The 27,064-nt window shown below is 40.5% G+C and overlaps 2 protein-coding genes across 2 annotated transcripts in view; both read left to right on the forward strand.

The window, feature by feature from the left end:
- The window catches only part of LOC117994725 (uncharacterized), a 31,852-nt gene extending 11,156 nt beyond the window's left edge, over window positions 1-20,696 (forward strand). Inside the window, exons 8-17 of the mRNA XM_069508031.1 lie at window positions 391-539; window positions 908-1,066; window positions 1,608-1,661; window positions 2,190-2,319; window positions 3,888-4,054; window positions 11,601-11,756; window positions 13,004-13,108; window positions 13,901-14,106; window positions 16,043-16,155; window positions 17,880-20,696. Of these exons, the coding sequence (XP_069364132.1) occupies window positions 391-539; window positions 908-1,066; window positions 1,608-1,661; window positions 2,190-2,319; window positions 3,888-4,054; window positions 11,601-11,756; window positions 13,004-13,108; window positions 13,901-14,106; window positions 16,043-16,155; window positions 17,880-17,989 (1,349 nt within the window). The 3' untranslated portion in view covers window positions 17,990-20,696. The remainder of the gene's footprint in view (window positions 1-390; window positions 540-907; window positions 1,067-1,607; window positions 1,662-2,189; window positions 2,320-3,887; window positions 4,055-11,600; window positions 11,757-13,003; window positions 13,109-13,900; window positions 14,107-16,042; window positions 16,156-17,879) is intronic.
- A 3,900-nt stretch (window positions 20,697-24,596) lies between these two features.
- Window positions 24,597-25,573, forward strand: LOC117994597 (histone H1.0-A-like). Its single transcript, XM_034982530.2, has one exon. The coding sequence runs from the start codon at window positions 24,635-24,637 to the stop codon at window positions 25,349-25,351; it is 717 nt and encodes a 238-aa protein (XP_034838421.1). The 5' UTR covers window positions 24,597-24,634; the 3' UTR covers window positions 25,352-25,573.
- Window positions 25,574-27,064: the final 1,491 nt, after the last annotated feature.

Here is a 27,064-nt window from a genome sequence, read left to right on the forward strand (position 1 = left end):
ATATATTCTATTCTATAAAGTGGTGGTAGCCTAGTGGTTAAGACATCAGCCTCTTAGGAGGTTGGGGCTTCAATCCCAGGCACGCATCACTAGCTTTTAGTACGTCAGATGTTCCTAAAATTTGACACCTGCACGTGCGTCGTAGTTTGTTATAAGTCCCGCAAATTCCTAACGTGCGTGGCCGCCATTTTAGTGACGTCAGTACTAGACTGAAGTTTCGAGCTGATGGTATATTTTTACTTAAATATACGTCAAATGACGTCATTTCGATGTTAATGAGACATGGTTGCAGCACAATAGCAATTAAAAAATAGGGACTTATACAAGGTAGCTAACTGTCGTGAACTGTGTGGTAATTAAATAACTAACTATCCATTTTTCTATTTCCAGCACACGCTCAGTCAGTTAACCTGGTCACAGAGGACTTCGTGGCGGGCCACCGACCGCAAGGCAGAATGTCCTCTGTCCGTCGATTCTTCTGCCTGTTTGTCACATTCGACCTACTGTTTACTAGCTTGATGTGGCTCATTTGTGTTATGGTGAGTGTACTTTAGTTCCTTAATTAGTACTGCTTTAGTTTAATTTACTTCCAACAGATGGCGCTAGTAGTTAGTTAAGTCGCGATAGTTTGATTTTTTTTAATAAATCGTTGGTCATCTAATGTTCTCTAATTAATCTAGGGTTTAGTGCTGTTTAACTTTATCTTGTCTTAACTTTTTTTCAAAGAATTAAATATTCCTCTTTTCCCTACAACTAAGCGTAAAACTTTTGCTATGAGTAGGTACGATAATAGTGCAACGGGTGGGATTTGAATCGGCGACCTTTCGGTTTTCAGTCCGCTCCTTTTACCGTTGAGCTATCGAGGCTAATAACTCCACTTATTGACAACATTTTTTTCTGTTTTCAGATGAAAGGCGAGACTTTAATACAAATTTTTGACAGAGAAATACTGCATTATAATATAAAAGTGTCATTATTCGACATAGTCATAGTTGCTATACTAAGGTTCCTCATGCTCATATTATTCTACGCTATACTTTATATTAATAATTGGAGTGTTATTGCTGTAAGTATACCTACACATATTGTCATCATCGTCATGATCAACCCATCGCCGGCTCACTACAGAGCACGGGTCTCCTCAAAACTCAAAACTCAAAATCTCAAATTATTAATTCAGAATTGGTAAAATTTTACGCTTCCTGATTGTCATACATTTTTATTTGTAAGATGATATAATATAGTGGTTGTGACTCCCTGTCAGAGTGAGAAGGGTTTTGGCTATAGTCTACCACGCTGGCCATGTGCGGATTGGTACACTTTACACACCTTTGAGAACATTATGGAGAACTCTCAGGTTCCTCACGATGTTTTCCTTCACCGTCAAAGCAAGTGACATTTAATTACTTAAAACGCACATAACTCCGAAAAGTTAGAGGTGCGTGCCCGGGATCTAACCCCCGACCTCCGATTAGAAGACGGACGTCCTAACCACTAGGCTATCATAGCTTTTTTTATATATTTATACATATTGTAATCATCATCATTCATCATCACTAAAAAATTGTATGTTTTTGGCAAAGTATAATATTATATCTTTGTTTCAGCTGTCGACGGGTAGTACGTGTGCCTTTTTAATAGGGAAAGTGTTTGTTTATGACGTAAGTATAGAATATACGTTTTTATTATAAAATAGCTGATGCCCGCAACTTCGTCGTGGATTTAGGTTCTTAAAAATCCCGTGGGAACTTTTTGATTTTCTGAGATAAAAAGTAGCCTATGTCCTTCCCCGGGATGTAAGCTAACTCTGTACCAAATTTCATCAAAATCGGTTGAACGGTTGAGCCGTGAAAAGCTAGCAGACAGACAGACAGACACACTTTCGCATTTATAATATTATAGGATAATATAGTATATAGTATGGAGTATGGATAGTATGGATTGAGCCTCAATAGCTCAATGGGTAACGGAGTGGACTGAAAACCGAAAGGTCGACGGTTCAAACCCTGCCCGTTGCACTATTGTCGTACCTACTCCTAGCACAAACCTGACGCTTAGTTGGAGAGGAAAGGGGAAGAATATTAGTCATTAGGCTAATATTCTTTAAAAAAAATAAAAAAAAGTAACTGAGAAATCATTTATTTTTGATGTAATCAAATACCCAATTTACTGATTTTTATTGTCCCCAGTGGCCGGACGCCTCGCAGCCAGTGTACCAAGTATTTCTAATCCTAACATCGTTCACCCTAGCATGGGGGGAGGCGTGGTTCTTGGACTTCAGGGTGTTACCGCAGGAGTTCCAGGCCAAAGAGATTATGGGTGAGTAACATTTTTAAGGTTCCTCAACCGTACGGTACGGTACCTATAAGGGTTCCGTACCCCAAAAGGAAAAACGGAACCCTTATAGGATCACTTTGTTGTCTGTCTGTCCGTCTGTCTGTCAAGAAACCTACAGGGTACTTCCCGTGGACCTAGACTCATGAAATTTGGCAGATAAGTACATCTTATAGCTGACATTTGGGGAAAAATCTGAAAACCGTGAATTTAGGGTTAGATCACACAAAAAAAAAATTAAATTGTGGTCATGAACTAAGAATTAGTATTTTCAACTTTCGAAGTGAGTGACTATATCAAGTGGGGAATCATATGAAAGGTCTTCACATGTACATTAAAACAGATTTTTATTTATTTTTATGCATCACAGTTTTTGAATTATCGTGCAAAATGTCGAAAAAATAAGACTGTATACGGAACCCTCATTGCGCGAGCCTGACTCGCACTTGGCCGGGTTTTTTTTCATTCAGATACAAGTTAGCCCTTGACTGCAATCTCACCTGATGGTAAGCGGGCTAACGGAAGGGGTATGGCAGTTTTTATTAAACCCGTACCCCTTTGGTTTCTACACGGCATCGTACCGGAACGCTAAATTGCTTGGCGGCACGGCTTTGCCGGTAGGGTGGTAACTAGCCACGGCCGAAGCCTCCTACCAGACCAGACCAGAAATTTAGAAATTATAACATTCCAAACCCTTGCCAGGAATCGAACCCGGGACCTCCCACTAATAAGACCACAGCGCTCACCACTGCGCCAGGGAGGTCGTCAAAAATTTCTTATTATCTAAATACTAGCTGTGATAGCCTATAATGGTTAGGACGTCCGCCTTCTAATCAGAGGTCGGGGTTCGATCCCCGGCACGCACCTCTAACTTTTCGGAGTTATGTGCGTTTTAATTACATAAATAGCACATGCTTTAACGGTGAAGGAAAACATCGTGAGGAAACCTGCATGCCTGAGAGTTCTCCATAATGTTCTCAAAGATGTGTGAAGTCTACCAATCCGCACATGGCCAGCGTGGTAGACTATGGCCAAAGCTCTTCTTGCTCGTGAGGAGACCCGTGCTCTGTAGTGGGCCGATGATGGGTTGATCATGATGATAATGATGATGAAATACTAGCTGATACCCGCCTTCGTACGCGTGGATTTAGGTTTATAAATATCCCGTGGGAACTCTTTGATTCCCGGGATAAAAAGTAGCTTATGTCCTGCCCCGGGATGCAAGCTATCTCGGTACCAAACTTTATCAAAATCGGTTAAACTGTTGGGCCGTAAAAAGCTAGCAGACACACACTTTCGCATTCATAATATTAGTATGGAGTATGAATACAAAAGGAAAAAGTGACTAACTTACTGACTGACTGATCTATCAACGCACAGCTCAAACAACAGAACGGATCGGGCATCCGCTAAGGAATGATTTTTGAAAATTCAACCCCTGGGGGGGTGAAATAGAAGTTTGAAATATGTGTAGTCCACGCGGACGAAGGCGCGAGCATAAGCTAGTTAATTTGTATAATTGTAAACAGAAGTCATTATATTCTATTGTGTAGGCCAGGCCGGCCCCTCAGAGCGGGCCCCCTTGCTGAGGGCCTCGCGGGCCCCTCGCGCGTCCACGCACGGCGAGTCAACAGTGAACTGGTTCAGTCCCGTGGAAACCCCTGAGGCCAGTCCCCGGATTCGGAGGCCTGGGGAACAAGTCATACTGACGCAGGACCAGGTAAGATAGTTTACTTGTTTGTACCTTTTTTTTCTGTTGATGAGGGGGGGGGGAGGTCCTTTGTGGTAAGATCGGTGTATGTGGGGTTTCTACCCACTTTAACCCCCCTCGGTGGCGACCCGCAGCACATATTGAGAGGCTCCGGGAACTTTAAAGAACGTGCGCCGGTGCCTCTTTCTGCTTGTTTTAACCTCATTCTCTCTGCGTGATATTCCTCATTGCTGAGGGTTGCGACCCTTTCCATTAATCACATAATGGTAGGAGTTTTCTTGGGATAATAATACGATGGGCTCCCAAATCCGACATACGACTCAATTAAGAGCAGGCTCAGTATAGCAAGCCCCCTTGCTGAGGGCTTCGTGGGCCCCTCGTGCATCCACACATTGCAAGTCTACGGTTAACTGGTTCAGTCCTGTGGAAACCCCTGAGGCCAGTCCCCGGAATCGGAGGCCTGGGGAACAAGTTTTATGCAAATTTTTACTCGACTCTGCGTTGTAAAGTCTGTTCGCTTAGAAACGTCTACATATGTGGCGTGCCGCCTTGCATAATCATCATCATCTGATTGTATGTTCTTCTTTTACATGTTTTTTTTTGTCTTTTCTTTTTGGTGTACAATAAAGAATATTAAACTAAACTAATCATCATCAACCGATAGACGTCCACTGCTGGACGTAGGTAGGTCTCTTGTAGGGACTTCCACACGCCACGGTATTGCGCCGCCGCTATCCAGCGGCTCCCTGCGACTCGTCTGATGTCCGTCCACCTAGTGGAGGGTCTTCCAACGCTGCGTCTTCCGGTGCGAGGTCGTCATTGAGACCCCGAAGTCTATCAGTTGTACGAACTATGCGCCCTGCCCATTGCCACTTCAGCTTCGCAACCCGTTGAGCTATGTCGGTTACTCTAGTTCTCCTACGGATCTCCTCATTTCTGATTTGATCACGTAGAGAAACTCCAAGCATAAGCTCTCTCCATGAAATTTGGAGGGTGTGTTCTTTGTAAAGAGTAGGTAACTCCACTCCACTAAGAAAGGATTTTTCGCAATTCCACCCCTAAGTGGGTTAAATGGGGGTTTTAAATTTATGTATTCCACGCGGACGAAGTCGCGCGCATAAGCTAGTCTTCATAATATGGTCTGGCACTGCCTTTACAATATAGTCTGGACACATCTTAAGGCATCAATGTAACGTACATTAGGTAGGCAATTCGCAATCGATTTCGATTAATCGTTAATTAACGTTCAATCGATCTTGATTATCGACTTGTTATCGTTGCGCATATTATTATTGTTATAATTAGAGACAGATAAAACTAAGTTTTTGTGGACATTTAACTATGCCTGTATTGAGGGTTCCTTAAATAAGGAAAGAAAGAAAGAAGGAGATAACTTAATTTATTTCTTAAACTAGCTGAACCTCCCCGGCTTCGCTTGGATGGAGTTAAGAAAATTGAGGGGGAGGTTGAATTAAATTTTTTCTCTCCGTAAGAACCTTCCTCGTACTTCAAGGAATATTATAAAAAAAGAATTAGCGAAATCGGTTCAGCGGTTCTCGAGATTTACGATGAGCAACACATTTGGTGATAAATTTTTTTGTTATAGAAGATTGTGCCACAATGTCTTCTAAATATATAAAAGGATAAGGTGACTGACTGACTGACTGACTGATCTATCAACGCACAGCTCAACCTACTGGACGGATCGGGCTGAAATTTGGCATGCAGATAGCTATTATGACGTGGGCATCCGCTAAACAAGGATTTTTGAAAATTCAACCCTCAAGGGGGTGAAATAGGAGTTCGAATTTGTGTAGTCCACGCGGACGAAGTCGCGAGAATAAGCTAGTTCATAATAAGTAGGAGCAATGAGCGAATGATAAGCAAAGGTCATAGTCGTGTTAGTACACTGCGGGACAAATAAATGATACACTATCATTATTACAAATACTAACTAAACTAACAAAGAAAATGTAAATTGCAAAATTCACATAATCTAAATATACTCATAAAAGGAAAATTTGACTGACTGACTGATCTATCAACGCACAGCTCAAACTACTGGATAGATCGGGCTGAAATTTGGCATGCAGATAGCTATTATGACGTAGGGATAAGAAAGGATTTTTGAAAATTCAACCCCAGAGGGGGTGAAATTGGGGTTTGAAATTTGTGTAGTCCACGCGGATGAAGTCGCGGGCATAAGCTAGTTTATAATAAAGTTATTTCTTCCGATTGAATAATTATTAAAATTTTGTCAAATATGCCTGTATTTAATGTCCTGCCCACTAGTTTATCTAGAAACGTGTTATATGCACGTGTTTATACGAATATTTATGTTAATCATAACTACTAAAATTGCTGTGCCCCAACGGGGCTTCAATCTAAATATATAAAAGAGAAATACCACTCACTCACTGACTGACTGACATACTGACAAATCACGAAATCTCAGAAACTATAAAGCATTGAAATTTGGAAGGTAGGTTCTTTCTAGGACGTAGGTGTCAGCTGAGAAACGGTTTTGAAAACATACTGACCTACTGATCTATCAACGCACAGCTCTAGAAGGACTAGGTAAGTTAAAAATAAATAAATAATGATGTCAAATGTATGAGAGAAATAAAGATAATTTATTATTAAGGTATAAAAAAGTAATTAAAGGGTCGGCGACCCAAGACGGTAAACATAACGGCCCGTTCACACTGTCACTTCGATTTTTATCGGAAACCTTATTTTGTAGGATTCGAAATTTGTAGGGTCCGATTTAGTGTAACAGTATTTCACGATAGTACCATACGATTGTAGGATCTAGCAAAAGAAGATCCGACTGAATTTGCTATCCGATTTTGTTACTCAAATCGGTTTAGTGACAACAACACGACGGACAGCCGGACGGACAGACAGTTAGACAAATAGACGGACAGACAACAAAGTGATCCTATAAGGGTTCCTTTTTAGGGTTCCGTACCTCAAAAGGAAAAAGGAACCCTCATAGGATCACTTCGTTGCCTGTGTGTCTGTCCGTCTGTCCGTCGTGTCTGTCAAGAAAACCTAAAACGGTAGGTTTTAAAGCACAAGTAGGCGGTCCTAAAAATGATTTAGTGGTAACAGTATTTCAATACATGAATACGATTGCAAGATCCGACAAATACCAGCACCGGTGGGTTAAGGACACAGAGCATTCAACTTCTAGAGTACGCATATACAAGGTTTTGCATGAAACAAAATCGTAAAATGTTGGCGGGGACGGGGGAGAATGCTATGTTGTGATTGGTGGACTTAAAAGTCACGTAATCAAAACAATGTGCGGAATGAGGGTACCGAACGGGCGTGGGCCGACTTTTATGCTAATCAAGTGCCTAATCTTGGCGAGCGCGGGTGTTCGGCTATTAGGCATCTATAGGTGGTGGTCTGTGGTTGGAGATCACGACCGACGACGCCAATCAGCCGTGTCAACACACTATCCGGTTTTGCAGTATCCGATAAAAGTAGATCTGACAAATATGACGCCGTGTGAACGGGGGATAGATTATAGGATCCGGTGAAAAACAGATCCGGCTGTTATCCAGTTTTGTAACTTCAAATCTGTCCGGTTGTCCTGAAAAATACCGTATCCGATTTAGTGGCAACGCGTGCTCACACAAGCATACGATTGCAAGATCCGGCAAAAACCAGAACCGGTGGTTTTGACGGGTAGCGGGCGGGGAGATCACCGACGCCCGACGGTCGTGTGAACACGTAGTTTTGCACGATCCGATAAAAAGTTTAATAGGCTACTTGACCATTGTCAAGTAGCCTATTCAGGACAGGTCGAGATGGTAATCGGGGTATGAGACGTCACTCACGCTAACCCGCTCCGGGTTAGCGCGAAGGCTGTGCGGGTGTCCGGCGGGGTAATTAGTGATAGCAATAGCAATACGACAGTTCATTTGCTGTCTCACTGCTTCTTCTTATTTTGCTTTCTGGCTATTGCTGTCTCTCTAGCCGGACGTATGACAGCAATGATCGCGAGATTTACTGTCGCAATCCTGTCGCGAGATACGTAATCCCCGCTCCGATTACCTTACCTTATTACCGAATACCAGCACCGGTGGATTGGTGGTTGGAGATCACGACCGACGACGCGCCGCCAAACAGCCGTGTCAACGCACCATCCGGTTTTGCAGTATCCGATAAAAGTGGATCCGACAAAACTTGACGCCATGTGAACGGGGCACACTTTTTTTGCAAGGACATGTATTTCGTCTCTACTGATTATGAATCATTGAAAGTAGTGATACAAGTTTGCTAGTTCATTTCATTTATTATAGCAGTTGTTTTTGGTCCTCCGCGCGGGACTGACGTGTTTATTTTACGGGTTCTAATTGGCACGTGTGTATAAAATTAAAAAAGTGATTTAAATTAAAGAAAAAACCGGCCAAGTGCGAGTCAGGCTCACGCAACGAGGGTTCCGTACTGAAGTTGTATTTTTTCAACATTTTGCACGATAATTCAATAACTATGATGCATAAAAATAAATAAAAATCTGTTTTAGAATGCACAGGTAAAGCACTTTCATATAATACCCCACTTGATATAGTTATCTTACTTCGAAAATTGATAATACTAATTATTAGTTCATGACCACTATAATTTTTTTGTGTGTAATGTAACCACAAATTCACGGTTTTCAAATTTTTCCCCGATTGTCTGCTATAAGACCTACCTACCTGCCAAATTTCATAATTCTAGGTCAACGGAAGTACTCTGTAGGTTTCTTGACAGACCGACAGACAGACACCAAAGTGATCCTATAAGGGTTCCGTTTTTCCTTTTGAGGTACGGAACCCTAAAAATTACATAACAGGATTTGTACATTACATAAGTTATCCATATTATACGGTCCAATTAATCTGCGGAGGTATTTGAATAATAATAATCAAATGTGAGGCTGGGCGACTAGGCCAGCCTAGTGACATAGGCTATACAATAACCATTAAATATATTTTTATTTTAGCTCAGGTTAGGTATTCATCAATTCTGTTTTCTTTCTCTAAACTAAATTTAGAATATCTGCATATTTTTTCCTTGTTGTCTGTCTGTCTGTCAAGAAACCTACAATTAAACTAACCAAAATAAACCAAAATAATTTGGCAGGTAGGTAGGTCTAATAGCAGACATTCGGGGAAATATCTGAAAACCGTGAATTTGTGGTTACATGACAAAAAAAATTAAATTGTGATCGTGAACTAATAATTGGTATTTTAAATTTTTGAAGTAAGATAACTATATCAAGTGGGGTATCATATGAAAGGTCTTCACCTGTACATTCTAAAACAGATTTTTATTTGTTTTTATGCATCATAGTCTTTGTATTATCGTGCAAAATGTCGAAAAAATACGACTGTGGTACGGAACCCTCGTTGCGTGAGCCTGACTCGCACTTAGCCTGTCTTTATGGTAATTTACATGGCGGTCATTTTGATTTTTTTATTTTGAAAATTTCAACTCTCTACCTATTACGGTTCTTGAGATACAATTCTTTGACAGCCGACAGACAGACTGACGGACAGCGGAGGCTTAGTAACAGGGTCCCGTTGGCACCCTTTGAGTACGGAACCCTAAAAAATATACCGTCAACGGAGTGTGATACTATCGGTCTTTAACTATGTCTAGAAAAAATATAGATTCTAAAATTAGATTATATGGTGCTAAGGAATTAAGATAATAAAATATTAATTACGTAACCCATATATCCTGTATCATAACTAATTACTTAATTAGTAAAGATATTATGTATTCAGTGTCATTACCTAAGTAGATATATGTTTATCATTTTTGTTTTCGCCCAAAATTAATGTCATGAGAACTATAGCCTTTCCCGCGACTTCGTACGTTTACTTAGACTAGCTGATGCCCGCGACTTCGTCCGCGAGGAATTAGGTTTTTTAAAAATCCCGTGGGAGCTCTTTGATTTTCCGGGATAAAAAGTAGCCTATGTCACTCTCCATGTCTTTATCTATACCCATGCAAAAAATCACGTCAATCCGTTGCACCGTTGCGACGTGATTGAAGGACAAACCAACAAAAAACACACTTTCGCATTTATAATAAGGGATTCTAAACTACTGACTTAGAATATTTTTTTTGTTCTTCTCTAAAAAAATTCAAATTCTCAAAATCTTTATTTAGTGGAGGTCTTCATTATAGAGAGACCATTATATAAATTTATGCAAAAAAAACGTCAGTTTTATTAATATTTAGAGAAAGTCAGTTTTTGGTAAAAAGAAAAACTCTCTAAGAATCCTGATCTTTACCTACAGCTTTTTAAACAATTAAATTTAATAAAAACGACAATAAAATGGCGTCAAACGAAACCAAAGACATGACTCCGGATAAGGAGCAAGAAATGGAGAAGCACATTGGAGAACTGGAGTCAGTAGGCACTGAGGAAGAACTAGAGAAGAAGCTCAACAGTATGAGCAAGTTTGGCTTCTCCATAGCGAGCTGGATGAAGTACATCTTTAATAAGGACAGTAATGAGACGTTCAAGGCTGAATGGTTGACAGTAAGTTGTTTTTATGAAAAATTTCGAGCTCGCTTCGCTCGTGTTGATATTGCTTCCTTCCCTTTTAGCACTAAACTTGTGAATAACACATTGTTATAATCAAAATTTTTGAATTGGCTGAATTCACGGTATAGTAATGCATTTTAGCGAATAGTGAGAATGTCAGCCAATCAGAGGCGATTTTGAACGTAGCTGTCAAACTACAAGAGTAAAACATCCATCATTTTGCTGTATACTGTCATTATGAGGTGCAATGGTAAAACATTATCAAATAAACAGAAAACACTGTTCAAGTTCTCCAACTTTTCTCTTGCTATTTTTGTGAAAAATTTGTCGCTTGCTGCGCTTGCGTTAATATTAGATCCATTGCCATTGAGTGTAAGAGTTTTTCAAGGTCACACGCCACTTAACTTAATTTGTAGTCCGAGCTGTAATTTTTTATAAACAATCTAGCTTATGCCCGCGATTTCGTCCCCGTGACTACACACTACACAAGCTGTGATAGCCTAGTGGTTAGGACATCCGCCTTCTAATCGGAGGTCGGGGGTTCAATCCCGGGCACGCACCTCTAACTTTTCAGAGTTTTGTGCGTTTTTATTAATTAAATATCACTTGATTTAACGGTGAAGGAAAACATCGTGAGGAAACTTGCATTCCTGAGAGTTCTCCATAATGTTCTCAAAGGTGTGTGAAGTCTACCAATCCGCACATGGCCAGCGTGGTAGACTATGGCCAAAAACCCTTCTCATTCTGAGAGGAGACCCGTGCTTTGTAGTGAGCCGGTGATGGATTGATAATGATGATGATGATACTACACAAATTTCAAACCCCTATTTTACATCCTTAAGGGTTGAATTTAAAAAAAATCCTTTCTGAATGGATGCCTACGTCATAATAGCCATCTGCATGCAAAATTTAAGTCCGATCCGTTCAGTAGTTTGAGCTGTGCGTATATAGATCTGTCGCTCTTTTTCTTTCTTTTCTAAAAATACTGTTTGTTAACAGATAGACGAATATAAGACGCTGGCAGAGGAGAGTATGCACAACGCGTTCAAGACGATCCATTTGCCCAACTGGCGACTAGAGAAGAGAGGGGCGCAGAAGGGCGACGTCGTCGAGTCCACGCACAGCGAGCAGTTCGGCAAGGTCTACAGATTCACGGTGAGTCAAAAAAATCACGCAAGTCGGTCCAGAAATCTCGTGTTCAAAAATACCATTCAAAAACGGTCATACAAAAGAAAATTTCAGGTTTGTAACTCATATTTTTGCCTACTAGCTTAGACTTCTGTCATTAATAGGACTCCGTTTTAGCAGAGTGACATTAACAGGACCGTGTTTTAGCAGAGTGACATTGATAGGGCTCCATTTTAGCAGAGTTACATTAATAGGGCTCCGTTTTAGCAGAGTGACATTAAAATGGCTCCGTTTTAGCAGAGTGACATTAATACGGCTCCGTTTTAGCAGAGTGACATTAATACGGCTCCGTTTTAGCAGAGTGACATTAATACGGCTCCGTTTTAGCAGAGTGACATTAATACGGCTCCGTTTTAGCAGAGTGACATTAATACGGCTCCGTTTTAGCAGAGTGACATTAATACGGCTCCGTTTTAGCAGACTGACATTAATACGGCTCCGTTTTAGCAGAGTGACATTAATACGGCTCCGTTTTAGCAGACTGACATTAATACGGCTCCGTTTTAGCAGACTGACATTAATACGGCTCCGTTTTAGCAGACTGACATTAATACGGCTCCGTTTTAGCAGACTGATATAAATAAAGTCCCGTTTTAGCAGAGTGACATATTAGTTGAGCCCTGTTTTCGCAGAGTGACGTTAATACGGCTCCGTTTTAGCAGACTGATATAAATAAAGTCCCGTTTTAGCAGAGTGACATATTAGTTGAGCCCTGTTTTCGCAGAGTGACGTTAATACGGCTCCGTTTTAGCAGACTGATATAAATAAAGTCCCGTTTTAGCAGAGTGACATATTAGTTGAGCCCTGTTTTCGCAGAGTGACGTTAATAGGGCTCTGTTTTAGCAGAATGACATTACTAGGGCTAAGTTTTAGCAGAGTGATATTAATATGGCTCCGTTTTAGCAGAATGACATTAATAGGGCTAAGTTTTAGCAGAGTGACATTAAAATGGCTCCGTTTTAGCAGAGTGACATTAATAGGGCTAAGTTTTAGCAGAGTGACATTAATAGGGCTCCGTTTTAGCAGAGTGACATTACTAGGGCTAAGTTTTAGCAGAGTGATATTAATATGGCTCCGTTTTAGCAGAGTGACATTAATACCCTTTTACCCTTTTAGTACGGAACCCTCCAAAGGATTTTAAAACTGAATTCGAGGCCACTTGACACTCTTATTTTTCTTTTAATATTGTATAACTGTATTTTTTCCTATTTCAGGGCGTGGTGGACTGCCCGGCCACGTTTATATATGAAGAGTTCAAGAACAACCTCATAAAGTTGCCAGAATGGAACCCTACCATACTCAAGAGTGAATTGATTAAGGTATAGATAGATAGATAGAAATACTTTATTGCACACAAAAAATATTACATAACTACATATTACAGAAACTAAAACTAAAAAATAATTGTATGCAAAGGCGGCCTTTTTGCTCACAGCAATCTCTACCAGGCAACCTTTGGTGAAAGGAGAAACTAGGTATGTGATATAACCATCATCCTAACGTGGACGTCCACTGCTGGACATAGACTTTTTAGGGTTTTGTACTCAAAAGAGTAAAACGGGATACTATTACTAAGAGTCTAAGTCCGTCCTCAACCGCGTTGCGTTGGCGAGCTGAGTGCTTGTGAAAGAGGGCCCCGGATGGGTTCGAAACTTCGTTTATGACGACCTCTCTGGCGCAGTGGTGAGCGCTGTGGTCTTAATAGTGGGAGGTCCCGGGTTCGATTCCTGGCATGGGTTTGGAATTTTATAATTTCTAAATTTCTCGTCTGGTCTGGTGGGAGGCTTCGGCCGTGGCTAGTTACCACCGTACCGGCAAAGCCGTGCCGCAAAGCGATTTAGCGTTCCGGTACGATGCCGTGTAGAAACCAAAGGGGTATGGGTTTAATAAAAACTGCCATACACCTTCCAGGTTAGCCCGCTATCATCTTAGACTGCATCATCACTTACCACCAGGTGAGATTGCAGTCAAGGGCTTACTTGTATCTGAATTAAAAAAAAATTAAAAAAAAACTAGTTGAGCTTACGCCGACTAACCACGTGATTACAGCATTTATAATTTGGAAATCACTCGCGATAGTTTAAACGCTTAAATTCAATTTATCTTTTCAGGAAATAGGCCCAGGCATCGATCTATCCTACCAAATTACCGCTGGGGGTGGACGTGGCATCATAGCACCCCGCGATTTCATCATCCTTAGACGATCCGCCGCCCTTGACAAGGAGGGGAACATTGACGAGACTAACCCCTACTGCTACATCACTAGTGGGGTCAGTGTGCAAGTGCCTGGGTACCCCCCTGCCAAGGACTTTGTCAGGTAAGACGAAAGTGGTTTGACCTCTCACTAAGGGGTTAAATATATGAGTGACCCCTTCTGCTATAATACTAGTTGCAAGTTTTTGGAGACCCCTCCGCTTAGGTCCTGGTCAGGTAAGATAAAAGGGGTTTGACCCTCCACTAAAGGGTTAAGTAGATGACTTCTCAGGAAATAGGCCCAGGCATCAATCTATCCTACCAAATAACCGCTCGGGGGTGGACGTGGCATCATAGCACCCCGCGATTTCATCATCCTTAGACGATCCGCCGCCCTTGACAAGGAGGGGAACATTGACGAGACTAACCCCTACTGCTACATCACTAGTGGGGTCAGCGTGCAAGTGCCTGGGTACCCCCCTGCCAAGGACTTTGTCAGCTGAGTAAGACGAAAGTGGTTTGACCCCTCACTAAGGGGTTAAATATATGAGAGACCCCTTCTGCTATAATACTAGTTGCAAGTTTTTGGAGACCCCTCCGCTAAGGTCCTGGTCAGGTAAGATAAAAGGGGTTTGACCCTTTACTAAGGGGTTAAGTAGATGACTTTTCAGGAAATAGGCCCAGGCATAAATCTATCCTACCAAATAACCGCTCGGGGGCGGACGCGGCATCATAGCACCCCGCGATTTCATCATCCTTAGACGATCCGCCGCCCTTGACAAGGAGGGGAACTTGACGAGACTAACCCCTACTGCTACATCACTAGTGGGGTCAGCGTGCAAGTGCCTGGGTACCCCCCTGCCAAGGACTTTGTCAGGTAAGATGAGAGGGGTTTGATCCCCCACTAAAGGGTTAAGTAGATGACTTTTCAGGAAATAGGCCCAGGCATCAATCTATCCTACCAAATTACCGCTGGGGGTGGACGTGGCATCATAGCACCCCGCGATTTCATCATCCTTAGACGATCCGCCGCCCTTGACAAGGAGGGGAACATTGACGAGACTGACCCCTACTGCTACATCACTAGTGGGGTCAGCGTGCAAGTGCCTGGGTACCCCCCTGCCAAGGACTTTGTCAGGTAAGATGAGAGGGGTTTGATCCCCCACTAAAGGGTTAAGTAGATGACTTTTCAGGAAATAGGCCCAGGCATCAATCTATCCTACCAAATTACCGCTGGGGGTGGACGTGGCATCATAGCACCCCGCGATTTCATCATCCTTAGACGATCCGCCGCCCTTGACAAGGAGGGGAACATTGACGAGACTGACCCCTACTGCTACATCACTAGTGGGGTCAGTGTGCTAGTGCCTGGGTACCCCCCTGCCAAGGACTTTGTCAGGTAAGATGAAAGGGGTTTGACCCCTCACTAAGGGGTTAAATATATGAGTGACCCCTTCTGCTAAAATACTAGTTGCAAGTTTTTGGAGACCCCTCCGCTAAGGTCCTGGTCATATAAGATGAGAGGGGTTCGGCCCCTTACTAAACGGGTTAACTAGATGTGACTTCAGTGACTGTGATAGTAGACTCCTACTGCTAGATCATTAGCGGGGGTCAGCGTGCAAGTATCCGGTAACTCCCTCGCGAAGGACTTGGGCAAGTAAGATGAGACTAGGGGTTTGACCCCTCACTAAATTGAGATCATTAAAGGGGTCACTGTGCAAATGTTGGGTCACTTCTCCGCCAAGGATCTTAAGTAAGACAGGGGTCAAATAGAAGATAGGTACCTCCCCACTAAGGGGTAGGTTACAATCTGTATGGTGCAACATGCAGCATGCGAAATGCACCGCCCGCCCTCCCACTGCTAACCATGCAGGGAAAAGCAGCCACCAGGCAAGCAATACGCACCACCAGCACGCAGCACCACACAAATCCTAAAACACACTTGATTCGACCTGTTTCAGTGGATTATAGCAAATTAAGCTTTTGGTTCATTGGACACATAAGATGCTAATAAGTTTAGTAGTTGCGATAGAATGAAATTGAAGTTTTTTTTTCTGCAGGGGTCACAATAAAGTGGGTTGCTGGTGCCTAACCCCCAAAGCGGTGGAGACTGCGGGGGGCAAGATAGAGCAAAAAGCGATCTTCCAATGGCTCATGTGCTGTGACCTTAAGGGTGAGTTACTGCCAGTTTCAGTCGTAGAGGGTCAGGGGTCAACCCTCCGCCTCATGGGTCATGGGAGGTGGTTGATATATTATATGAACGATTAGATTTGTGATAAAAAAAATTAAACATCAAAAAGTTTGTTGCATTTTCTCGCTCTCTCACATGTATATACTAGCTTATGCCTGCGACGCTGTCCGCGTGGACTATTCAAATTTCAAACCCCTATTTTACCCCTTTCATCATGATCAACCCATCACCGGCTCACTACAGAGCGCGGGTGTCCTCTCAGAGTGAGAAGGGTTTTGGCCATAGTCTACCACGCTGGCCATGTGCGGATTGGTAGACTTCACACACCTTTGAGAACATTATGGAGAACTCTCAGGCATGCAGGTTTCCTCACGATGTTTTCCTTCACCGTTAAAGCAAGTGATATTTAATTAAATAAAACGCACATAATAGGCTAGTTGACACTTTTTTTAAGTAGGTCTTAAATGGTTAATATTTGTCCTATTAGATCAAAAAAATTAACACTATATTTTTTTGCGCCCTAAAAACCGTAAAACTTTAATTTTAAAATATGTTTTTCTTAGACAGGTGAAAACACTGTCGGCCATGTTAGGCCGATAGATTATCTGTGCTCTGACGTCATGCATTTGTAAACAACAGTATAACCTCCCAAAGTTTAATAAACATGACTTCTATACTAGTTTACATGAAAAATATAGTAATTATCGTTATTGTATCATCCGAGAATGTAAAAACGCATCGATAAAGACCACATGAAAGTTGTGGATTAGAGTGCCCAGTGAAATAAATATACGTAACACGCGAAGACTTGCTTAAAGGGATCCTATATCACTAACGACTGCAACCCAAATTTATTTTTGCAAACATCACTTTGTTGTAAGTTTTACTTAATAACTTATTCAATTTATAAAGAGAAAACGATAATTTTTTACGTTTACTATGAGTTTTTAGAAATATATAAAAACTAGCTTATGCTCGTGACTTCGCCCGCGTGGACTTCATAAATTTCAAACCCCCATTTAACCCACTCAGGGGTGGAATTTCAAAAAATCCTTTCCTAGTGGATACCTTCTCTTTACCTACAAAGAACACACCCACTAAATTTCATGTATCTAGGACCAGCTGTTTAGATGTTTAGGCTGTGCGTTGATATATAAGTTAGTCAGGACTTGAAATTTTATATATATGGATACTACGTTAGTCAATAGGGATGACATTTCTTTGTTTATATATTTAATGACGTCACATCATGGCTGACAGCGTTTTCTGAGTTTCAAATAAAAATAAAAACTGTATTTTTTAAAATTGGATTTATATATCCATCCTGCGTTTTTAATAATTGTTATTGATATATTTCGTTGTCTTAAGCAAAATACTATAATAAATAATCATTTATTGGACGAAATTAGATATGAGTCAAGTAGCCTATTTCGAAAAGTTAGAGGTGCGTGCCCGGGATCGAACCCCCGACCTCCGATTAGAAGGCGGACGTCCTAACCACAAGGCTATCACTGCTTCACCCCCCCCCCCCCCTTTCATCCCCTAGTCATTATTCCCCATCTATTAGTCATTTTACCCCTTTAGTAAGGCTCTTTCAAAAATCCTCTCTTAGCGGATGTCTGCATAATAGCTATCTGCATGCCTAATTTCCTATAACTTTTGTTCTGTTTTTTTTTAATTCCACATTTTTTTTTCCAATATTTCAGGTAAAATCCCCCAGTTCGTGCTGGACGCGGCTTTCGCGACGGTGATGCTTGACTACATAGTGCACGTGAGGAAGTTCGCCGCCGACAGCAAAGCCAAGGGACTGTTCTAGTTTACCATAACATTTAACCATAGTCTGATTGCTATTTTTTTGTTGAGATAATTTCGATAAAGTCAAACTTGTTCTGTATGAGATTTGAATGGAATAAGTGAAGAAAGTGAGAAATCAAATAATCTATATATATATTTATAAATAAGAGCGAAATACCACTCACTCATTCACTCACTGTATAAGTCAATTTGGGAATTTCCCCCCATAAGGGTGATAAAATAGGGGGGAAAAGTTTTTATAGAAAAGTTTTAACTATTGTTATTTTTACTTGAAATTTGAGACGTAGGTTCTTTCTAGGGGATATGTATCAGATAAGAGAGGTTCTAACTAAATCCCCCCCCTCCCCGCAAGATGCTGGTTTTTTTTTTTGTTTTTGGGCATTCTCCTTTAGTTTCATTTTATTACAATTAGTTGTGAATGGAATTTTTGTTTGGCAATCAGACTATGTAATAGACAATTAAAGAGATGAAACGATGAATCATGACATGTTAGTATAAATAATATCAGAAAAATATGTATGAAAAACTATTGTCAAATATTATTTTAATCTTAAAACTTTTCACCTTTCCTCTTTTTAAACGACTAGCGCAATAGGAATTTGCGGGACTTGTACTTGTTTACCTTTTGACTAAACTAGGAAAAACTAAAATGTACCATAAATAAATTAATATATCGCAATAAAAACTAAACACCCCGCCATTAAATGACATTTAAATTAGTTCAATAAAATAAATGTAAGTAAGTATAGTACAACCCGTCGGAAATATCTGCGGACCTTGCTTAATGACGTGCAACGTGCTTGCGTTTGGCAACAGTACTGGCACTGGTACTGGCAACGGTACTGGTAAAACGTAGTGTCTATACATAAATAAATAAATAAATAAAAGTTTATTCAGCTCACAAAACAAGAAAAAACGAAAAAAAAAGAAAACCAAATGTTACAAATTTAAAAAAATTAAAACTAGGTAAACTTAGAACATATAAACACTCTTTGGGTACTGGATAGGTGAAAATGGGCGAGCTTCGGGAAATCGCGAGGGGAAGTGCGATTCAGCGAGGTGCGCAGATATTTCCGACGGGTTGTACGCGACGGGTCGAAATGGCAATCGGGGAGCGCACACCCGCACAGCCCTTGCGCTTACCCGGTGCGGATGACGTATGGGTGTGCGGGCATCCCCCCCCGCCTCACACCCCGATGGCCATCTCGACCTGTCGTGGACTATAAATAAAACTTTATTTGTTATTTTAAGAAAAACTTCACAAAATACCTACTCGTCCTTAACCAAAACTTTTAATATTTTATTTTATAAGTTTTTATGTTATAAAATGTAAATTTTTCTCATCTGTATTATAAGTATAACAATTACAAAAAAACAACACTTAGAGAATGTTCCATATTTTTTTTAAATATTACATACTAGCTGATGCCTGGATTTAGGTTTTTAAAAATTCCGTGAAAACTCTTTAATTTTTCGGGTTGAATATAATAAATATTATCCTATATACAGGATGCAAGCTATCTTTACAAGCTTTTGGTCAAAAAGAAGAAGAAATAAAAAAAATTACAGAAAATTTTATGGAATATTTTTTATGAACATTTAAAAAAAAATAAGGAAACATCCTTTATTTATTAAAAACTTATAATCAGGGTTGGAAAATAAAAAGTGTTTTTTAAAACAAAACAATTTTATTTTGTTAAGATCAAGTTTTTTAATTTAAAAAAAAAACATGTTTAAAACACTTGCTTATAACCGTTTCAATCCTACTTTCATGCAATAGTTAAAGATGTATATTATTTCTTGTAAGCTTTACCATCGATTTAATCATGTACAAATTAAGAAATGATTTTATAATATTATTATTTTTTTCACATTAAAAACGTGTTTTCTACATTGACACTACATCATGGCAATACTTTATTTTTATTTTTAGGGTTCCGTACCTCAAAAGGAAAAAACGGAACCCTTATAGGATCACTTTGTTGTCTGTCTGTCAAGAAACCTACAGGGTACTTCCCGTTGACCTAGAATCATGAAATTTGGCAGGTAGGTAGATCTTATAGCTGACGTTTGGGGAAAAATCTGAAAACCGTGAATTTAGGGTTAGATCACACAAAAAAAATTAAATTGTGGTCAGGAACTAATAATTAGTATTTTCGACTTTCGAAGTGAGTGACTATATCAAGTGGGGTATCATATGAAAGTTCTTCACCTGTACATTCTAAAACAGATTTTTATATATTTGTATGCATCATAGTTTTTGAATTATCGTGCAAAATGTCGAAAAAATACGACTGTAGTACGGAACCCTCATTGCGCGAGCCTGACTCGCACTTGGCCGGTTTTTTGTTACATCCTTTAATAGATACCTAGTACAGTACGCGATAGAAAGTAATGTACATCGACCTTTAGAAGGAGATAGCAAATTTGTAGAGTATTGTCTCTGTCGTTGAGACCGACAAAACGTCATATAGGTATGAGTGACAGAGACAACGCTCCACAAAGCCGAAAAGGCCGATGTACATTACTTTCTGCGGCGTACTGTATTAAAAAGTTTATTGTTTGCATGCATTTTTACCATTATTAGTCATATTTTATAAATAAAAATAATTATATATGTGTATAAATACCTAGTTATAATATATATAGATAGATAGGTTATGTAAAGGCATTTTTATAACAAAATATAAATATAGTAATAATATTTCGAGATTTTGTTTTAATGTGACAGTGTGTGTTTGTTGATTTGTCCTTCAATCACGTCGTAACGGTGCAAAGGATCGACGTGATTTTTTGCATAGGTAGGTACCTATAGTTTAAGACCTGGAGAGTGACATAGGCTACTTTTTATCCCGGAAAATCAAAGAGCTCCCACGGGATTTTCAAAAAACCTAATTCCACGCGAACGAAGTCGCGGGCATCAGCTAGTATTAAAATAAAACTTAAAGCTAGCGTTATCTAATTACTATGTATACAAATCTTACCCGCGTTGAATGATACCAAGAATACTGGTTGCATTTCCGCGCTGGACAGCCAGGCTGATCCGTTGCGCAAAATATGAGCCAGCCTTTCTGTCACCAGATGAGGCTATTAATCGTAAACCTACTTTACTTTATCCAGAAGTAGGAGGCAATCGTAGGTCCGCGAAACGTTGAGATGGCAATCGGGGTATGAGGCGGGGGGGACGCCCCGCACATCCGCACGTCACCAGCGCTCGCCTGCACCGGTTCAGTGCGGGAGGTGTGCGGGGCGTTCTCTCCGCGATTGCCATCTCGACCTGTCGCGTACTATAGATAGGTACAGTGACATTGAATTTAACTGACTCGGTATGCGATCTGACGCCGCATATGAAAAACTAGGTAGATCTTTCACAATGAGATTTTAACATAAAATATGTCATACTGCTAATTGCAAAAATATTAACTACAAAACTTCTAACTTGAAAACTGACTGACTTTCATACAAACTTCAAAACCCTATTTTACCCCTTTAGGGGTTGAATTTTGAAAAATTCTTTCCTAGCGGATGTCTACGTCATAATAGCTATCTGCATGCCGAATTTCAGCGCGATCCGTCCAGTAGTTTGAGCTGTGCGTTGACAGATCAGTCAGTCAGTCACCTTTTCCTTTATATATATAGATTTCATATACAAGTTAGCTCTTGACTGCGATCTCTCGTGGTGGTAAGTGATGACGCAGTCTAAGATGGAAACCGGCTAACTTAGAAGGGATATGGCAGTTTTTATTAAACCCGCACCCCTTTGGTTTCTACCCGGCATCGTACCGGAACGCTAAACCGCTTGGCGGTACGGTGGTAACTAGCCACGTCCGGAGCCTCCCACCAGATCAGACCAGAGATATAGAAGTTATAAAATTCCAAACCCCTGTCGGGAATCGAACCCGGGACCTCCCACATAAGACCACAGCATTTACCATTCCGCCAGGGAGGTTGTCAATTCCCTAATAAGTCAATATGTACCTACCGCGGACGAAGTCGCGGGCAAAATCTAGTTTGTATTATAAATGAGAGACTGAAAGGTGACTGACTGACTGACACCTATCAACGCACAGCTTAAACTACTGGTCGGAACGGGCTGTTGGCATGCAGATAGCTATTATGACGTAGTTAGGCATCCGCTAAGAAAGGATTTTTCAAAATTCAACCCCTAAAGGGGTAAAATGGGGGTTTGAAATTTGTGTGGTCCACGCGGACGAAGTCGCGAGCATTAACTACTTAGTCTAGTATTAAAACCTAAGGTTCATACCTAGGTAGGTACTATATCTACCTACTCATCAGTTGATTTTACGACACTAATGAGCAAAATTTTAAACCACCAATCATAGCTCGGTAGACCTACCCAATGTGCAAAAGAGAACAAGCAAAAAAGATATCAGCTGGTATTGTACCTACCTATTGGTATAAGACCTACCTATAGTACGCGACATCAGGTGGAGACGGCAATCGGGGAGGGAATGCCCCGCACATCCGCATAGCTCCCGCGCTAACCCGGTGCGGGCAATCGTCGGGGACGTGCGTTCCCCGCCTCATACCCCGTTTGCCATCAGCCTGTTTGCGTCCACAGCTGGACATAGGCCTTCCCAAGAGTGCACCCCCACACACGATCCTCCGCCTTCCTCATTCACCCTCTTCCCGCTACTTTTTAGGGTTCCGTACCTCAAAAGGAAAAACGGAACCCTTATAGGATCACTTTGTTGTCTGTCTGTCTGTCAGTCAGTCAAGAAACCCACAGGGTACTTCCCGTTGACCTAGAGTCATGAAATTTGGCAGGTAGGTGGGTCTTATAGCTGGCTTTAGGGGAAAAACCTGAAAACCGTGAATTTGTGGTCACATCACAAAAAAAAAATTAAATTGTGGTCATAAACTCATAATTAGTACCTATTTTCAATTTTCAAAGTAAGATAACTATATCAAGTGGGGTATCATATGAAAGGGCTTCACTTGTACATTGTAAAACAGATTTTTATTTATTTTTAGGTATAATAGTTTTTGATTTATCATGCAAAATGTCGATAAAATACGATTGTATTACGGAACCCTTAGTGCGCGAGTCTGACTCGCACTTGGCCGGTTTTTTTAAGGTCGTCAGTCCAGCGGGTTGGAAGGTCGTCCCACACTGCGCTTGCCGATACGCGGCCTCCACTCCACTCCAAAACACGTCTGCCCCAGCGGCCATCGGTTCTGCGGCAGACGTGGCCTGCTCACTGCCTCATCCAGCTATGGCTAATTCGTTGAGCTATGTCAGTCACTTTGCTTCTCCTACGGATTTCTTCGTTACGGATTTGGTACCTCAGAGAGACACCCAACATAGCGCGCTCCATGAGCGACTTTGAACTTGTGGACAAAGCCTAAGTACTATCGGTGTCCACGTTTCAGCGCCATACGAATTTTAAAAATCCCGTGGGAATTCTTTGATTTTCCGAATGTATTATCATACCTACGCATGATGGCGAAATGGCGTCATTTGACGTAAGTATATTTAAGTAAAAATATACCATCAGCTGGAAACTTCAGTCTAGTGCCGACGTCACTAAACGGCGGCCACGCCCATTAGCAATTTGCGGGACTTATACACCACAGCGAGGACTATTCGCCGTCACACAATGTCGCATCTGCCGACCGGCTGATTTGCCGCCCTTATGTAAAAATTCCTCAAACACAAAACATTCGACGTATTCCTACTTAAGTACTTAGGTAGTGTTTTTTATGAATTCAGGTACACTGCAATCTCACCTTGTGGTAAGTGATGATGTCTAAGATGGAAGCGGGCTAGGGAAGGGGTACGGCAGTTTTTATTAAACCGACATGGGTTTAATAAAAACTGCCGTACCCCTTTGGTTTCTACACGGCATCGTACCGGAACGCTAAATCGCTTGGCGGTATAGCTTTGCCAATAGGGTGGTAACTAGCCACGGCCTAGAATCTTGATAATTTAGGCGCATCAGGATCAGGATCAAGATTCCTGCAGCATCAGGATTGAGGAATTGGATCCAGAAATTTTTATGGGACTACCCGGAAACTACCTCTGTTGATTAAAAAAAATTGCAATTCGGCACAGAAACATAAAAAATAAAAATAAACCGGCCAAGTGCGAGTCAGGCTCGCGCAACGAGGGTTCCGTACTACAGTCGTATTTTTTCGACATTTTGAACGATAATTCAAAAACTATGATACAAAAAATTAATAAAAATCTGTTTTAGAATGTACAAGTGACACGTCGGTCAAAAAGACAGACAGACAGACTACAAAGTGATCCTATAAGGGTTCCGTTTTTCCTTTTGAGGTACGGAACCCTAAAAATGGGCCGGATTGAAAACCACCTCCTTTTTGGAAGTCGGTTAAATAAATAAATAAATTAAGTTCATACTGAGTAGGTAGCTACTCGATTGTGTGCTAGTCGTCAACTGAATGAAATAGAACCATTCTGAGGTATTTATACCAAAAGATACATCCATCTTTTTTCCTCACACAATAATAATTTACAACATAATAATAATATGTGTACCTACCAAATATTAATTGGTATAAAAAGTAAAAGCCGTAAATTCTTTAAGGTATTGCTTGAGCCCACTTAATCGTAAGGAACCCACGAAATCGGCTTCGACGTGTTTACAAAATTAACGAAAAAATGTCCTCCGCAGAGTCAGATGTTGAAACACATATGGATTCACCGAAAAAACCGTCAAAAATCCCGAAAATTCCTTCAAAAGTCGTGATGGAACTTCAGTACACTAAGAAGTTAAGCACTAAAGATATGATCAACAAAGCCTTATCGGAATCGAAAAGCCGTAAAGGCCAATCTTTATACGCTATTAAGAAATACATGCAAGTTAATTTCGGCGTTGACGTCGAAAAAATCAACTATTTAATCAAGAAAAATATTAAAGAAAGCGTCGAATCAGGGACGATAATACAAACTAAAGGAATCGGAGCGTCCGGATCATTTAGATTGGCTCCAGGAAGTAAACAACCGAAAAAACCATTGAAAAGACCGAAAAAACCCGAAGAAGCGACCAAAAATGAAAAGAAATCAGAAAAACCCAATAAATCAAGCTCGAAAAATATAGAAGATAGTAAACCTATGAAGAAAGTTGCAAAAACTGTGAAAGAAGAATCGAAAACGAAATCCTCAACCATCAAGGATAACCAAAAACCCTCGAAAACAAAACCTTCAACCATCAAGGGCAATCAAAAACCCTCGAAAACAAAACCTTCAACCATCGAGGACAACCAAAAACCCGGTACCTCGTACACGAATACACCGAAAAAAAAGTCGACTCTGATGAAGAGAAAAAGCATTGGTTCTATAATAAAAAAGCCAAAAATGAAGCCAGCAAAAGCCTGATTTATAAAACTGTAAAAGTGAAAGTGAATATTTATTTTAGTGTAACAAGTAAAAACTAAAAAGTGTAAAATTAAAAGTGAAAGTGTTTTTTGTTTATTATGTAAAAACGCCAAACGGAAAATGTAAATTGTACTTATAATTTAATTTTAATTGACGTGTTTATTTATTTGTTCATTTTATTCATTTATTTTTTAAATTGTGACATTAAAAACATTTAAAGAATCAATTTGTTTCAATACGGCTTCGTATCCTAAGGGTGCCTACTTGAAGCCAGACGGACGACATCACACGAGTCGCTGGGAGCCGCTGGATTCACGCGGCGCAAGACCGTGGCGTGTGGAAATCCCTACAAGAGATCTATGTGCCGCAGTGAACGTCTATTGGTTAATAATGATGATGATGATCAGAAGGGTGCCAAAGTCCATCCATATGTCCGTCCGTCTGTCTGTCTATTATGTACCTATTTGCATTGTTTTACCCCAAAAAGAAAATTTAATGCCGTACAAATAGTACCCGACAGGTCGAGATGGCGATGAGAGTGGGGACGCCCCGCACACCCACACAGATACCTCGGTTCATACCTCGGCTCATACCTCGATTGCCATCTCGACTTGTCGCGTAATTACTATACTTCCCATCTTCTTTAAAAAGAGTCGAAAAGTTCATGCTTGTTTTCACGAAGCGACTGTAACATCAAATGCTTGCCAAAAATAGGGATCGTCTCTTTTATATAATTTCTATAACACGCTAAAAAGAGGTAGCAATAGTAGAAAAGAGATAGAAAACTAGAATAATAATGAGGGTAGGTAGATAATAAAAACAATTTAAAAAAAATCTTTATTTAACAAAAACAAGTTATTTTGGCGTCGGTTACTAGTGGTCTCCACACTAGGTTAAACCTGTGACGTGGAGACCATTATATGAGTTCCTAGTGGGTATTACTGAGAACTAGGAAAGTTAAGCGCTTAGAATATTTTATATAATATTACTAATTACAGTTACGAAGATACAAACAAATAGGTATATAATATGATGATGAATGAAAGGAGTAACAAATAAATAAATATTTATAATAAGTATTATATGACATACATATATATTTATTGCACATTAGGTATTTAGGTAGGTTACAAAGCATAAGTAGTGTGAGTGTTTCCTTAGCTTAACTTAGTTACCTAAGTACATCAGACTTATATTTACTTATAATGTACTTATATTTAGCTTGCACCCACCATCAATTAATATAAATTAAGTACATGAAAGCAAATAAATAAATCTGAATCTGAATCTGAATCAGAGAAAATTAGACCGCCATATTATTGATCTAGCTGACCCGCCCCGGCTTCGCTCGGGTGGAGTATTTCGGACTGGGGGTGTCATCGTGAAGCCGTTGCTTGATACCTAAAATATCAATTCACTATCAGAAATTCTAAAATCCCCACGATTTAGGACTTTAGTACTTTGCAGCATCAGGATTGAGGAGTTAGGATCCGAAGTTCAATGATGTAGCCTATGCTTGGTACCTAAATTAATTTTGCATCATCCGCAGTTACTGAAACATTATAGTTTAGGAGTGCTGTACCCTACATCATCAGGGTTGAGGAGTTGGGACTTGAAGTCTGAGAATAAAGTCGTTGCTTGGTACCTACAATATGAATTCACTATGAACACTTCCTGAATCTTGATAACTCAGGCAGGCAGTAGCCCTGCAGC

The sequence above is a fragment of the Maniola hyperantus genome, chromosome 27, assembly GCF_902806685.2.
Source record: "Maniola hyperantus chromosome 27, iAphHyp1.2, whole genome shotgun sequence".
NCBI classification, from domain to species: domain Eukaryota; kingdom Metazoa; phylum Arthropoda; class Insecta; order Lepidoptera; family Nymphalidae; genus Maniola; species Maniola hyperantus.

Excerpts from the sequence above, each read along its gene's own strand:
- LOC117994597 (XM_034982530.2), top strand. The coding sequence starts at position 24,635 with ATGTCCTCCGCAGAGTCAGATGTTGAAACACATATGGATTCACCGAAA.